This window comes from Mus musculus, chromosome 1 (assembly GCF_000001635.26).
Source record: "Mus musculus strain C57BL/6J chromosome 1, GRCm38.p6 C57BL/6J".
Classification (NCBI taxonomy): domain Eukaryota; kingdom Metazoa; phylum Chordata; class Mammalia; order Rodentia; family Muridae; genus Mus; species Mus musculus.
The window spans coordinates 153814466-153830402 of record NC_000067.6 but is presented as its reverse complement, the minus strand read 5'-3'; the positions used below and the strand labels follow the sequence as shown (position 1 = coordinate 153830402).

The following is a 15937-nucleotide window of genomic DNA, read 5'->3' as shown; positions in this document are numbered from 1 at the left end:
ACAAATGAAAGTCTTCATGCATAAGAAGGAAGCTGGACCTCTATACAGCATGGTAGATAAGAACTAACAAAAAAAAAAATCAAAGACCTAAATATATCTAAAACTATAAAACCAGGTGTTGGTGATTTTTTGGCTATGGCAGCAGTGGCAGAGTTAACAACAGAAAATTTGACTTCATTAAAAAAAAATCTTAAAATTTAAACTTCAAAAGACATCATCAACAGAGACATAAAGGAACAGCATATACCAGAAGAAAATATTTGAAAGCTGTATTGTTTGATAGAGGATTAAGATCCATAATATATAATATATGCTACCAAATGAGGAAGAGATCAAAGAGATTAAATAAGAGATTAAATAAGTAATTAGATAAGAAAAAATGCTAGATACTCCATTTATACGAAGAGTTAAGAGTCAAAGATCTCAATGACAGAAGTGTGTTACTAACTGCCAGGAGCTGGAGGGACCTAGAAATGAGGAGTTATTATTTAATGGTTATAGTTTTGATTTTTACAAGAAGAAAAAACATTTAAGATGAGCGGTGGTTTTAGTCGCACATTACAAATGTATTTAATGTGACAGAATGTACTCTCTTATAGTTAAAATAGTCATTTTTGTTACATGTATCATAATACAATCAAAATGAAATGTAATTCAGAACAGGCACATATCTGCTTAATGCCTGTTTCCCTCCAACCCCTTCCTACATATAATACCTCATGCTATACACCAACAGTTCTTGTCTCTGTGCAAACCCAGTACCCTTGTACCTGTTAGCAGCTTACAGACCAGTCTCCCTTTTCATCTTGGACTGCATCTCTTCTCCCAGTACTTGGTCACTCTATCCCAGCCTCACTGACTGCCTGCAGCTCATCCAGCTGGATATCTTCCCACTGCATTAGCTGTTCCTCAGCCTGGAGCACTCTCCCCAAGATAGCCACAGATCTCTCCCCACCAACCTTCTCAAAAGCTCATGGAAATATCATCTCCAGCAAAGGCTATTCTAATGGAATCCTGTCCATCCCACTCACCTAGAATTCCCAGCATGCTTTGCTCTGCTCTACCACATTTTAGCAGTTCTTACTATCTTTGTTCTTACTAAATAATGTACTCATCATATATATTTATAGTGCACCCTTTCATGGGAATCTAAACTCCTCCGGGGCAGGAATTTTTGTTTGATATCCCAACCATCTGGAATAGGGTTTGGCATTTAGTAGTCATGTGATCAATATTTGTTGAATGAAAGAACAAAATTTTTATTTAGGGTTGAATTGGAAACTTTTGACTCACTAGCCAAAGAAAGCTACATTCAGGGGCATCTGTGGCGCCAAATACTGTACCCAGCACCCTGCTATATACGCAGGTACCACAGATACCACATCAATTACATTTTACACAGAGAGGGAGAGAGGGAGAGAGAGAAAGAGGGGGGTGGGGATAGAAATAGGAAAGAGATTCAAATGGATATTAAGGACAATGTCATTGTCAGGTGGGGACTATAGTAGGGAGGGGGTATTTTTGAGCTGCAGATTATATGCATGTATGTAGCTCTTGCATATGCCCCTGACATATCACCAGATGGTCCAGTGACTAGTTTGAAAACCATCACAGTCAGTCCTCCCCACCACCCATTCACCTGACTGACTGACCTTGAATGAATGGGGCTCTGGTTGTGTGCAAGGCTAAGAGAAGGGCAAGGGAAGAATTTACACCCTCTCTCTTGTGTACTTTTCCTGGCAGCCAAGATGATGAGATGGAACATGGCGGACCAGTGGCTTCTGCAGAAATGTATCGCTGGGGTGAGGGGGATGTGGCGGTTCTGCTCCTACCTCAAGGGCAGTGCAGGTGAGTCTCTGAAATTGTTCCCCAAATCTGAAAGCTCTCAATATTTTAAAGGTATCTAAATCCCAGATGGCAGTTAATGTGTGTCTGGAAAATCTAGGCTATATTTCATGGTGCAGTTTGGGTGAAAGCCTTGGGAAACTAGGATCCATGAGACTAGTTACAGCAAAAGCAATCCAAGTCCCTTCCATTCATTTATAGGACAGCACTTGCTAAGCATCTCTAAGTGCCAGCCACTGTGCTAGTCAGATGGAGTGCGAAGATGCACCATAAGTTCCTGATTCTTAAAGCTTCCTCTATGGTAGGAGGCAGACATAGAGCCTATGGGGAGAGCGAGATACACTACTTCCTGATATATTGCTTCTGGTCACGTCATCGGGGTGCCGGAAGGCTAGCAGCTGGCCCAGGATGACACTCCAGCCCAACACATTAGGTTTTGTCCAGGGACAGGTCCTAGTTTTAAGTATGAACCCCAGGGCCTCTTGGGGAGCAGTAAAGGAAAATTAGACAGACTACATCTTTCAGTTTACTATTTGGATGGGCAGAGTTATTAAATAGGGAACGTGGTCTTGGCACCTTTGGGCCGTAGCCCATCTGCAGGCTGGTCAGAACTCATGATCTAGGAAATATTCTTTTCCCCCCCTCCTTCTTTTATTTGGCAATACACAATACCCCATTATTTATACTGTCATAATTTTCCCTAAAGCAACTTTATTTTTTTTAAAGCAAAAGCAAAGAAAGACATAAAGGACCCTTTCCCCATTAAGTCCCCGCTCCCTATGCTTCCCACCCTCACACACTGGGGACTTTCTGGAGATGCAATCTTAACTGGAAGTTGGCTAGCGATGGTTTTTGGTGCAGCAAAGCACATCTTGGGAGGAGCAGCTGCATCAAGATATCATCCAAAGGGGCGAGACGAGTGTGCAGCTCTCCATCTCTCCTGTCTGACCTGTAGGTGAAGAATTGCTGGATTTCTGGATCCTTGCTGAGAAGATTCTGAGCATAGATGAGACAGACAAGTATTTGAAAGACTACTACCTCTCCCTCCTGCTCGTGCTCAAGGCCACCCACCTGCAGGAAGGCTCCAGAGTGGTGACTCTCTGCAACATGGACATCAGTAAGAACTGTAGAGCATGTGTGAGATGGAATTCTTGTGGGATGTGACCAACAACTCCAGCCGGTAGCTGGTAACGCCCATCCTTTGCTTTCCACACTGTTACCTTCTCCATCAGCATGCTGTCAGAGTTGCTAGTGGAAATCATCACCTATAAAACAGAGAAAGATTGAAGGACACCAGCCATGTTTAGGATGGTGCTTATGTTTTCCCGGGAGATGGTTGGCCTGTACAGGTTGGCTGGAAGGGAGAATAAGAAGTGGGATGAGATAGCAGGGGAATTACCATATCTTCTGAGTATTATTCATAGCTTTGTTGTGTTTTTATGTTAAATGAGAGTCTCTGGAGCAAACAGTTGATGGGCCAAAGGCCATACTTGTGACCTTTGCATGCAAAGAATGTCTTAATTTTGAAAGAGTTCCACAGAAATTATTTGTGGTTTCACAGAGCTTAAAATAGTTTGGTCTATCTATCTGAGACAGTGTCTAAATTCTTTCTCTACACTACTGGGTTCGTTCTTGTTAGTGTGATTGAAAAGTGAAGAGGCACTTTGAACCCAATACCACTGTGTTCCAGAAGATATGAGGTTTAAGCTATTCTTCTCATTCCTAACAATAATTAGGAATTGATGACATCATCTGGGTGTGGGTGCATGTGCCTGTAATCTCAGCACTTGGGAGATAGAGTCACGAGGTTTAGGAATTTAAGGGCATCTTGGCTACATAGTAAGAGTAGCCCAGGTTATATGAGACCCTTTAAAAAAATTGATGAGATTAAATCCAGAGCTAGCAATGGTTGGCTTTTATTTGAAGGATTTGACTCCTTGGAATTATCCATTACAAATGCTTCGGTAATTGTTTAGACTCATGAGTCCCATTCACTTGTGTATAGTCTCGTTTTTATCACATTTTCTTGTATCTTTTGCTTTTTGTTTACAATACATTCTAAAATGTGTTCAAGTTATCCCACAGAATGTGTTGTCTCTATGAGGGAAGAAAACAGTAATGAGAGAAAAGCAGCTACTGTGTACTAAGTAGACATCAAAGACCTGCCACTGTGTTCCCTTTGCTCCTATCCCCAGGATTTCACCCAGAAGTAGCAACATGCTCTACACAAAGACATTCAGAAAACCTCCCAACCCCATCTCACCATGGCCTTCACTACTACATCCTCACCCTTTATCTCTCTCTATTCTTTCAGAGTCCCTCTTGAACCTCTCCATCTGGCATCCCAACCAGTCTACCACCAGAAGGGAGATCCTCAGCCACATGCAGAAAGTGGCTTTGTTCAAAATCCAGAGCTACTGGCTTCCCAACTTTTACACCCATGCCAAGATGACAATGGCCAACGAGGAAGCATGCCATGGTCTGATGCAGGAATATGAGACTCGCCTGTACAGTGTTTGCTGTGCACATGCAGGAGGGCTCCCTCTAAATATGAGCATCAAGAAATCCCGCCACTCCCAAAAGAAGTACTCAAGCAAGAAGGCCAAGAAAAAGATATGGCATTTGAATAATCCTATCTTATGGCCTCTGGAAACAGACGCTAAACCAGAAGTTCCCACTAAGCCCCAAGAAGAACTGAGTCTTCCAGAAAGGGTAGTTTTACAAAAGACTTCCCTGGGAGAAGATTCTTCAAAGGAGACAATAATCCATTCCCTGTGCAAGGACTTGCAGAACGCCAAGAAACCCATTGTGAAGAAGAAATCCAAAATCCAACTCCACATGGAGGGCTTCCTTGAGACAGCGTTCACTAATCACCTGAGATCTTCCACTCCCATTATTAACCATGCTGCCCCGCTGGTTGTCAAGAAGTCTCTCAAGCGAAGCCTCTCCTTTGGGTACACTCATTGGGCCCTGTGTGCTGATGCCTGTGCAGGGAGTCCCTTCCGGTTTCACCTGAAGAAGATGAATCTGAAGGTGGAGGTCCAACTCCTGGACCTTTGGCAGGACCTACAGCATTTCATCAGTGTTCTCATGAATAATAGACAGAATGGGAATGCACTCTTTCGTCACATGCTTGGTAATCGAATCTGTGAGCTCTACCTGAACGAACAGATCGGGCCACCCTTACCACTCAAACCTCAGACCCTTCAGGGCCTGAAGAAGCTTCTGCCATCTGGGGAGGTGAACCCCTGGATTCCCAAAGCCCAGAGGGAGATCTGCAAGGTAGGCCATGTCTCAATGAGTTAGCATCTGGCAAATTAGGTCAAGACCAGTCAAAAAATGGCATCTTATCAGCTGCACTCACTTTGTTAAAGGCCCTTACCACACAAACCTTCATACACTGAGGACCTGATTAGCACTCTCAGGTAAAATGCTTTGTGATTTCTTGAAACAATCAAACTCCAAGGTAGAATGAATAGATGTGTGGTCAATATCCACCTCCCATTCTGTATCACTCCTTTCTCACGTGCAGCCTTCCCAAACCACAAAACTCAGGCTATCTTACTGAAGGAAGTCTTAAGAACTTTGCACTAGACATTGGGAAGCAGAGTTCTCTCATTCTAAGTTCATTTCTTGTCTTAGGGGTTTTAATGCTGTGAACAGACACCATGACCAAGGCAACATTATAAGGACAATATTTAATTGATGCTGGCTTACAGGTTCAGAGGTTCCGTCCATTATCATCAAAGTGGGAGCATGGCAGCATCCAGGCAGGCATGGTGCAGGCAGAGCTGAGAGTTCTACATCTTCATCTGAAGGCTGATAATGGAAGACTGGCTTCCGGGCAGCTAGAATGAGGGTGTTAAAGCCCACATCCATGGTGTCACACCTACTCCAACAAGGCCACACCTCCAAATAGTACAATTCCCTGGGCCAAGCATATTCAAACCGTGACATTTCTGTTGCTGTAATAAAATACCTAGACAGAAGTCAGCATAGGAGGGCAATGTTTATTTGGCTTACAGTTTTAGGTTGCAGTTCTTTATTTCAGGAAAGTCAAAGCAGGGACTCAAAGCCTCACATCCACAGTCAAGAGCAAGAGACAACGAATGTACCATGCTGCCTGCTTGCTTTGGGGAACTTTATTCACTTACGGTTAGCCCAGAGGATCCTACTTCCAGAACTTATTCTTTGACCAGACCCAGAGCTCACAAACAGAGCTACTCCTGATAGCCAGCTGCTTCATTGTTCCCTGTCTCCATATTCCAAGGCTGAAATTACAGGTCGCCTGCCACACGTTCCTGGCATTTGTGTGGGCCTTTGAGATCCAGATGCTGGTCCTCTTGATTGCAGCAGCAAGCTCTGTAACCACTGAACCATTTCCATATCCTTCTTGTCTTAGTTAGAGTTTCAATTGCTTTGAAGAGACACCATGACCAAGGCAATTCTTATAAAGGACAACATTTAATTGGGGCTGGCTTATAGGTTCAGAGATTCAGTTCATTATCATCATGGCAGGAAGTATGGCAGCATCCAGGCAAGCATGGTGCTGGAGGATCTAAGAGTTCTACATCTTGATCTGACTGCAGCCAGGAGAAAACTAGCTCTCAGGCAGCTAGGAGGACTGTCTTTCAAAGCCCACCCCTACAGTGACACACTTCCTCTAACAAGGCCACACCTCCTAATAGTGCCACTCCCTGGGACAAGGGTATTCAAACCACCACACTCCTTTATAGAGTTCACCAGACCATTTTCAAAACCCCATTGACACCTCATTGTAAAATAATGCCCACATCACTGAGCCAGTCATTGAACCCCCTCTTAGAGAGTGCTAACCATCTTTTGCCATGTCTCCATCTCCCCGAGTCTTCTTTAGAAGAGAAATATTTGAGAAATTACTGATCATCCTCACCTTTCTCCCCTCCATGCCTTTGCCTAAACACCTCCTACTGCCTGAAATGCCTTCTTCTCAGCTTTCCTCTGGCAAACTCCTACTTACCCTGGAAGGTGCAAACTTGAGTTTACCTTTTCTTTTCTTTTCTTTTCTTTTCTTTTCTTTCCTTTTCTTTTCTTTTCTTTTCTTTTCTTTTCACTTTTTTCTTTTTAGTATAGAATAGTTTATTCAGGGCATGGGGAGGGGAGTTGAGAGAGTAGTGGAGGCAGAGAAAAGCAGAAAGAGAGAGAGAGAAAGAGAAGAGGAGAGGGGAGGGGAGAGGAGAGAGAGAGAAGAAAGAGGAGAGGGGAGAGGGGAGAGGGGAGAGGGGAGAGGGGAGAGGGGAGAGGAGAGAGGAGAGAGGAGAGAGGAGAGGAGAGGAGAAGAGAGGAGAGAAAGAAGAGAGGGGAGGGGAGGAGGAGGGGAGGAGGAGAGGAGGAAGAGGAGAGGAGGAGGAGAGGAGGAGGAGCGAAGAAAGAGAAAGTAGAGGACAGCCATGAGCACGTGGAGAGAGATGGGGTAGGGGAATGGGGAGGGGAGAAGGAGGAGAGAACAGAGCAAAAGCAAGAAAGCAAGAGAGCTACATTTTCTTGTCTTTAGAAATTCCTCTTGGGTTTCCCTGACTCAATCAGACACAACAGTTTCCTTTTCTCTTCCCAGAGAACTCTGTCTTCATGTCTAATGCACATATACCACATGTAGCAACTGCCGCTCACCCTACTGGGGGCTGAACTCCTTGGAACAAGTCTGGGGCCAGCCATTTATACAATGCCTGGCACATGGGAGGCACATAGGAAATATTTGTCAAGTAAAGAAAGAATGTGGGTAAACAAATTCAGCTTAGGTTTGGCTTGCCCTAATGTGTGACAAACACTTAAAATCAGGAGAGATCTCCAATGTGAGGTGTGAGAGCAGAATCGCTTGGGTTTTAAAGCCATTTTGAGAATCGAAGACACAGCTTTGGGAAGACACAAGCGCTCTGAGTTACTTTGCCCTTTCAACACAATATATTTCCATTTTCTGATGCTTATAGAGGGGCTATGAAAGCTACTATGTTTTGTTTTGTTTTGTTTTGTTTTTTTTAAAGAAGGACTGCCTACTGGATGCTGTGGCTGATGTTTGCCACCTCACTAGCTCTCCCACTGTGAAAAGCCTCTGCAGTCTGCCCTACTGTGTGGGATGGTCATAAACTGAAAGGAAGCAGCCAGCTGAGGGCCCCATCTTATAATGTTCCCTCTGTGCTTGGACTTCAGGTGCTCAGCCCCTGGTATGATGAATTCCTGATGGAAGAGGACTACTGGTTTCTCATTTTCACAGTAGGAGGGGCTTTGAGTTGTGGAGGATTCAGGAGGAAAGGGGAAATACTTCTGCTTTAGAGGCTTAGAGTAAATGAAATTAAGACTTCTTCCTGGAGACAGCAGGAGCTGGACACAATCCTTGGTGCTCTCAAAACTATAAACCTAAAGGGCTGAAGGATTGGCTCAGAGATTTAGAGTGCTTGCTATACTTCCAGAGGGCTCAAGTTCCCCTAATTCACTTTGGATGGCCCATAGCTGTGTGTAACTCAGCATCAAAGTTTCCGATGCCTTCTTCTGGCCTCTGCACCCACACATGCACATGTGCACACACACACTTATAAACACACAGAGGTGGAAGGGAGAGAAATACAATATTTTTTTAAAAAAATGGATAAAGTAGGAGGGTATAATAGGGGACTTTCAGGATAGCATTTGAAATGTAAATGAAGAAAATATCTAATAAAAAATTGAAAAAAAATGTATAAAGCTCCCAAGGAAAAAGACTCAATACATTGAGTAGAATCTAATTCTAAGGAAGTTATATTCATGTAGAATTCTGAGAGAAAATGAGTTGGATTGTGAGGGTGGGGCATGGCATATAAAGGAACGACAGCTCTAAAGACTATCAGGCAAGGTCTGTGTGACCAAGATAACATGGAAGATTGAGTTGCCACAAATCTCTTGCTTCCAGCTGATTCCTGCATCCTTTATTGTCTCTCCTCCTACTCCCAACTCCTCCCCCCCCCCCACCAGACTCAAACGCGCTTTGCCAAAGCCAGGTGGCATAAAAGAGAAACCATCAGCAAAGAAGAACACATCCTCCTTTACAAAAGACTTCAGGAATCTCTGGTGCTAAGCCAGGCCTTGGCTAGCATGCAAGAAATAGATTCTATGCAGTGGCAAAAAGTGGCTACAGAGAACCTGCGGCAGGGCGGGTCTCTCCAAGTAGAGCTGACTACTCCAGTGTTCCTACAAGGTAAGGGCAGTCACTTATTTTTCCTTAAATTGTGACATTTAGGGAGCTAGAAAATATCAAACTTATTTTATCAGCAATTATTTCTTTTGAATCAGTACTGTACACTGCAAAGGTGACATCACTTGTTCTTCAAAAAAAGCATATTAAAAAAAAGCTCCAAATAACTAATAACCAAGGCTCAATGTCACCTTCCAAGGTCACCCTGGAAATGACCATCAGGATATGAACCCAGGCAACTGTTATCACTACTGGCTCTGGAAGCCGGGGCACTGAGGTTGGAATTTCTGCCTACCAAAGCATCACACCAGTTAGCACTGGAAACTCCGTGCCATGCATCTGATGTGCCCTGGAGTCAGGTCCAAGCAGCCATCTATCTCTAACTTTCCCTCAGGTTTCCTTACAGACTCCCACCATGCGGCCATACTGCATGATCTGGAAAGTTCCACATGAACTCTCCAGAAGCAGATAAACTTCTAAACCCAAGAACTCTACACCAGTGGGGCAAGATGCTGCTTTCTGCTCCTGCTGTCCGGAGCATACCACTTCCCTGGCTGTCATGGTCTTATTGCCGCACCATACTGTGACTGGGCAGCTACTCCCCAGTTCACCGCCTGTTACTAGAATTAATATATGGCTGCTTCTAGACAAAGGAAAGAAACCCCACTTCCAGTGATCAGGATTTGCACTTATCGGTGGTATCTTTGAGGCATGAGTCATTCCACAGTAGGCAGTAAGGGGAAAGGATCGAATCAAAAGCTACAAGCTTTGCACATACTCTACAGTAGAAATGAATGGTATGATAAGGGGAAAAGGGGGACTAAGAGGCTTAAAACAATGAAGCCAGAAGCACTGAGGATGAGAGACAAAGGCACTTGCAGATGGGCCTGAGATGGCTAGTGATCTGATAACGGATGAATGGGTAGTGATGGGAGATGGACTGGCTAGCTTCCAAGAATCCTTTTCTCATTGAGAGACCCATGCTAGGCACTGTTGCTTATTACACAGTCATGCTTCCAACACACTGTTGCTAGTGGATCTGATTGCAGTAGACTAAGCTATAAGGGTAGACGCTAAGGAATCTGCTCCCATCTCAGGAAGAGGCTCTGGACCATTCTATACACAAAGAGATTACCAAGAAAGCTGTGGCTACTTCTTGGTAGCTGTGAGAACAAAGAGAACTTAGAATGTTAACAACCTTTGGACTCACTAGCCAGTAACCAATGCTCAGTAGACAGCCAGGATCAATAGCCTCTAAGGAAGCCAGAGGTCTCAGTATAATCAATAGCCAGACACCTGCAAAGTCAGAGGTAGTAATTGCTCTTGCATCAAGTTTCTGATAAACCCAGCAAATGCTTTGTTAAGACCTTCCTTGTTTGGGGCTTTGGCTTTTTTTTTTTTTTAGTTCATTTCAAAACTAGCTGATCATATACCAGGATGGTATAGGGCTTTTGAGAGGGATGGGACTTGACCAAATGACCAAGAGCTAGCAGATGGTCAAGGTCAATAGCTGAGAAAGCCAGAGTCAGTGATGGATAAGAAAGGCTTCAATCATCCATCCCTAACTGAATGTGAGGCTATAGACTATTTGTAACTAGCTCCCTGGTTGGGGCAGGGGCATGTACATGCTTAGAGTACATGGGCCTTCCACTGGCTCAAGCCATGATAGCCCAGAGAACTAAACAATCTCAATAGAAAGTGTATCACCCTTTGGTTTCTATTATTGCCCTACAAAAGCTTTGGACTGTTTCCCCCACACTTGAGGACCCCTTCCCTGTGGGTCCGCATCTGCCCCCGCCACTGGTCATGACATCTTACTGAGGTGGAATGCAGGGAGTTTGTGCTTACCCCCACGCTGCCCCTGGACAGGGTGCCGACCTGTAGGGAAGCATGCAGACACTGCTCAGGGGGTGGAAACACACAGTTTGCAATGTGGGAACACCAGAGCTGGTTCAGGGGTCCAGGCTAGCAATGAAGCCAGGGCCATGGGGGCTCTCTGATTCTTGGATATCAAGGCAGGGATGAGAGTCAAGGAAGAGCAGAGAACAGAGTCCGGGTCTCACTAGCCTGGGGCGGAGGGGGAGGGGTGCGCGGGGGAGGGTGTGTAGAGGAGAGAAACTTCTGCTTATCCTATTGGTGACTGTCCTTAGCTTGGCAGAGGTAAACTGGGAGCCCGGAAAGGTCTTCTACAGGAGATTTAGCTGCAGCGCTGTAGGCGAATAACTTCTGCACATTCCCCAAGGTGGTGGTAGATGAAAGAGATAGTCCATGGGTCTAAACTGTTTATTGACTGTTCGTGGCTGAAAAATGGATGCATTCCTAGCCGTTCCCACTTCTCAGGGTGGACCTGAGATTAAGTACCTTTTACAGGGAGGGATGTCTGGAAAGTGAAGCTTATTGGCTAAGTCCTCAGGGCTTCTAGGTACCTCATTAGCATGGAGAACACTATTCTGCACAGCGGTCACTTTTCTTTACGTGAAGAGTGTGGCACGTGTTCCAGGCCAGGAATCTAGCAGGGAGCAGGGAGTCGCCTAAGTCTCAGGTGTGTTCTCACCAAGTCTCTCAGTCTCAACCTGCTCTACCTTACCAAGCGTCCTGGTATGGTTTTACTGTCCAACACTCCCACATACTTGAGGACCCTCTCTCACTCTTAGAAGTTCCACTCATTCTTTTTCAATGATTTTTCTTCTTTTAATAATTCTCAATAACATCATATTCTAGCCAAGTGGTAGTGGTGCACATCTTCAATCCCAGCACTCAGGAAGCAGAGCAGGCAGACCTTTGTGAGTTCAAGGCCAGCCTGATCTTTGGAGCAAGTTCCAGGACAGCCAGGGATACACAGAGTATGTTACTTTTCTTCTTCTTCTTCTTCTTCTTCTTCTTCTTCTTCTTCTTCTTCTTCTTCTTCTTCTTCTTCTTCTTCTTCTTCTTCTTCTTCTTCTTCTTCTTCTTCTTCTTCTTCTTCTTCTCCTCCTCCTCCTCCTCCTCCTCCTCCTCCTCCTCCTCCTCCTCCTCCTTCCTCCTCCTCCTCCTCTTCTTCTTCCTCTTCCTCCTCCTCCTCCTCCTCCTCCTCCTCTTCCTCTTCTTCTTCTTCTTCTCCTCCTCCTCCTCCTCCTTCCCCTCTCCTTTCCCCTCCCCTCCCCCCTCCTCCTTCTCAGAGTCTGTGTCTTTGCACTCATTGGCATGAAACAATGAGCCATTAAATCAGGTTGATCTTGGATGATGGTCCAGTACCAAGCATCTTAGGTCCTTAGACCATATAAAATGGAACCGTTTCCTGTCACCCTACATCACCCTGGTTTATGAGCTGCTAGTCCTGAAATTAATTCACAAAAAGTCAAAGCCCCAAACAAAGAAGGTCCTAATATTATTTGCCACATATGTAAAAAAATTAAAGCAATAGCAGAATATTTGTTATTTACTTGAATCTCCTGCTTTCAAGAGACAATTATTTCAAAGGGATCAAAAACCATTCGGATGAGTAAGTTACTTCTTATATTGAATTAACAATAGTTCCTTCATTACCATATCTCTGTACTAGCAGAGAAGGGGAAACCTAACCCAGTCTAGAGTGGAGGGGAATCTATGTTTCCTTGGTTCTCATTTAACTTAGAAAATGTGTGTTCTTTAAACATTTTTGTCTGTTTCAAATAATATTTCAAAGGTAATATCTTCAAAGAAAGTCCTGGATATTTGACCCTAGAATGGACAGTTCAACTCTGTCTCTGTTTTTCCTTCCCAGATATAAGTAAAATGTCCTTTAAGGATCTCTCCTTTAAGAATCCAAAGTTGGCCATAGAAAAAATGAGTGAAGACTACAAAATATACTGTGAAAAGGTACCTCCAACAGGCAAGTATTTCAGGCTAGAGGTAAAGCAAGTGTGTTTTCTAAATCTAAGAATTCCCAGGCCTAAGCCAAAAGAGAAACCCTACCTTGTTTGCAAGGAGATAATACTAATGCAAATAAAAGGTAATTCTAAATCATTGAAGATGACAACAGTTAAGATAATTCATTTCTTCTTTATTATCTAATAGACATTTTAAATAATGTGGCTTCATCTTCTGCCAAGTTTCCTAGAATCAAAGGTTTTTGTTGTTGTTTCCTTTTGGAGTCAGGGATTCATAGAAGAATGTTAGGATGGATTCTTGGAGTGAGGAAAGCATCCAGGATGTCTCAGAACTCTCCAGACACCAGGGGAAACTCAGAAGTTACAATGGCCTTTTAGAGTTGTCCCTCTAAAGGGAAGGTACCTGGGCTTTTGTACTGTCATCTTGACCCAGATGAAATGTGTTTGCCTCTGGGACAGGGGGTGCAGATACAACTTTCTGTTGCGTCATTCAGTTTCCCTCGGTTCAGGTACCAGAGGGAGTAGTGAGCTATCAGTTTTCCATACTGCTGGGACAGTAAGTGCTTTGGTCCTAAAGAAGATGCAAGCAGCCCCCACTATGCTCTCTTGCTTCTTATAGAGAGTCCATCGCATCTTGCAACAGCATCTCCAGGTTGGCATCTTGGAGAACTTATTCTAGGAAGGAAATTGCAATGTATATGGAGAGGAAGACTTCTCTCCTCCCTCTGCTCCCAATGCTGGGATCCCCTCCCACTCAGCCGGCACCTCTGCTGGTCTTGGGGAATCTACCAGACAGGACAGAATGACCTAGACTCTCGTCCCTGATGGATATGAGATTCACATTGTCATAAGTTCTCTGGTTATTGCTGCTTCCTTCATTTGACAATGTATCCTGACATTGGGCTGAGGAGTACCAAAGAGCAGCAAGAACATTGTTCCTTTACCCTAATATCCCCGAGCGCTGGGCTTGTTCTAGTTCTCTTCTTTTCTAGATTTATTCTTCCCTTCTCTGATAATAAAAGACCTCATTCCTACTGTCTTAAAATCATTTTTTATTACCCTGTCATGAGGGTAATCTCTCTTCACCACCATTCCTTTGTCTCACACATGCCTTTCCTCCCTCTCCTGGTCTTCAGTGCTTGGCACCAGTACCTCTATGCATGAACAACTCTTTACTTTTGCTAGAACTCCATGGCCACATTCAGAGTCATCCTTTAAGGGAAAGAGAATGTCTGATAGCTCATATACAATTGCCTGAGGAGTGATAGTCACAGTCCGTGGGGAAGAATTGGGTCCCTGGAAACCACAGCCTTGGCTCCTACAAGGCACTGCTTCCAGCCTAGGACCAGTCGTTATCTTTCATGAGGGCCTCTGAGAAAGTCTGAGGTCTGTCTGGCTCTCCGCATGTAATAATTTATGTTACATGTAGTCATTCTTCCTGCCACTGAGGTGCTAGCAACCACCCTCAACCTGGCTATCACTTTATGGGGACATGTTCCTCATCCTTGCTAAGAGCCTTGTCTATTCCCTGTATGGGTCTCTCTTCATTTTGCTTGGACTTTCTTATACCACATGTGATGAGCCCTTAACATGGATGTGATGGTTTGTATATGCTTGTCCCAGGGAGTGGCACCATTTGGAGGTGTGGCCTTGTTGGAGTAGCTGTGTCACTGTGGGTGTGGGATTTAAGACCCTATTCCTAGATGCCTGGAAGCCAGTATTCTGCTAGCAGCCTTCAGATGAAGATGTAGAATTCTTAGCTCCTCCTACACCATGCCTGCCTTGAGGCTGCCATGTTCCCACCTTGATGATAAAGGAATGAACTTCTGAATCTGTAAGTCAGCCCTTATGATGTTGTAAATGTTGTCCTTATAAGAGTTGCTTTGGTCATGGTGTCTGTTCACAGCAGTAAAACCCTAAGACAATGGACATCCTCAGTTTGCTCAGGTTCTGACATCCCATGCAGGCCCACAGCTAGGGGGATTATCACTTCCATTCTACCTAAGCTTCTTGGTTTAGGTAGATTGTTGGTCCATGTCAGCTTGCTTTCCTTCCTTTAATATGGACATTCCTTCTCAGCCCGCTTGGACTCCTGACACTGGACCAGCCTTTTATGATGCTGTTCTCTTTCTGCTTCGGTTCCGAATTCTCCAGCTAAATGACTCTTCTCCCTATGGATCCACCATGGATTGGGCTTGGATTGGACATGGATTGGATCTCCCTATGGTTTCACCATGGTTGGGCTTCCGAGCACAGTGCCAAGAAGCCTCCTATAGGGAAATCACTCTTACTCTGCACAGGATCTAGTACTCTGGATCACCATGGCTCATTCTTCCTTTTGGTACTAGCATTTATCTACCTAGTTCTGGATTATACTCCTAATGATTTTATAATTTCATTGTTAAGAATATGAAGCCAGGGCTAGAGAGATGGCCGAGAGGTTAAGAGCACTTGCTGCTCTTGGAGAGGAGCTAGATTCCATCCCCAGCACCCATATGGCCTCTCACGACTGTAACTCTAGTTTCCGTGGATATGACACCCTCTTCTGTCTCCCATGGGCACTGCACACACGTGGTACACATATATACATTCAGGCAAAACATTCATATGCTAAAATAAAAAAAATCAATAAATCATTTTTAAAAATAATGCAAAGCCATAACTTTTAGAGTTTTTAGAGTTTCTTTAAGAGTTTTCTGGTATTGGTGATTATTTTAGGATATAGTATTTGTTCTGATTTTATCTAGGTAACTCCGACTGGCTGTTCATACTCTCATAGCACTCCTTAGACTGAAGAAGTGATAGGGTTAACCTGTTGATTTCCAAACAATCCCATTACAAGTAAACATTTTAGGGGCTGGAGGGATGACTTTTGTATAGAGCTGTCTGTCCAGTAGATCCACTGAACTGGAACTCATCCAGGACAGGACTCCATCGAATTCCTACTTCTGATAAGGACCCTCTTTAATGAGGGTGATGACATTCTGAGTATCCAGGCAACAGTTCTGACTGGAGATAAGGACCCTCTTTAATGAGGGCC

The 15937-nt window shown here is 44.2% G+C and overlaps 1 protein-coding gene and 1 long non-coding RNA gene across 15 annotated transcripts in view; one reads left to right on the top strand and one right to left on the bottom strand.

Moving 5' to 3' along the window:
* Rgsl1 (regulator of G-protein signaling like 1) overlaps positions 1 to 15937 on the top strand; it is a 69413-nt gene that overhangs the window by 16939 nt on the left and 36537 nt on the right. For 6 of the 13 annotated variants that reach the window (XM_006529574.3, XM_017320546.2, XM_011248001.3 and 3 more), the window contains 6 exons: positions 1744 to 1848; positions 2801 to 2962; positions 4160 to 5127; positions 8032 to 8094; positions 8830 to 9052; positions 12792 to 12899. In XM_006529574.3, the coding sequence (XP_006529637.1) occupies positions 1744 to 1848; positions 2801 to 2962; positions 4160 to 5127; positions 8032 to 8094; positions 8830 to 9052; positions 12792 to 12899 (1629 nt within the window). Of the gene's footprint in view, positions 1 to 1743; positions 1849 to 2800; positions 2963 to 4159; positions 5128 to 7865; positions 8122 to 8829; positions 9053 to 12791; positions 12900 to 15937 lie in introns of those variants that run through there. The other 7 variants (XM_006529577.4, XM_006529582.3, XM_006529576.4 and 4 more) reach the window with 6 other exon arrangements.
* The window catches only part of Gm41974, a 45747-nt gene that overhangs the window by 1143 nt on the left and 28667 nt on the right, over positions 1 to 15937 (bottom strand). The window contains exons 2-3 of one of the 2 annotated variants that reach the window (XR_001779487.2): positions 2917 to 3110; positions 1166 to 2794 (exon numbers count right to left, since the gene is read on the bottom strand). This is a non-coding gene — a long non-coding RNA (predicted gene, 41974). Of the gene's footprint in view, positions 1 to 1165; positions 2795 to 2916; positions 3111 to 15937 lie in introns of those variants that run through there. The other variant, XR_878611.2, reaches the window with a different exon arrangement.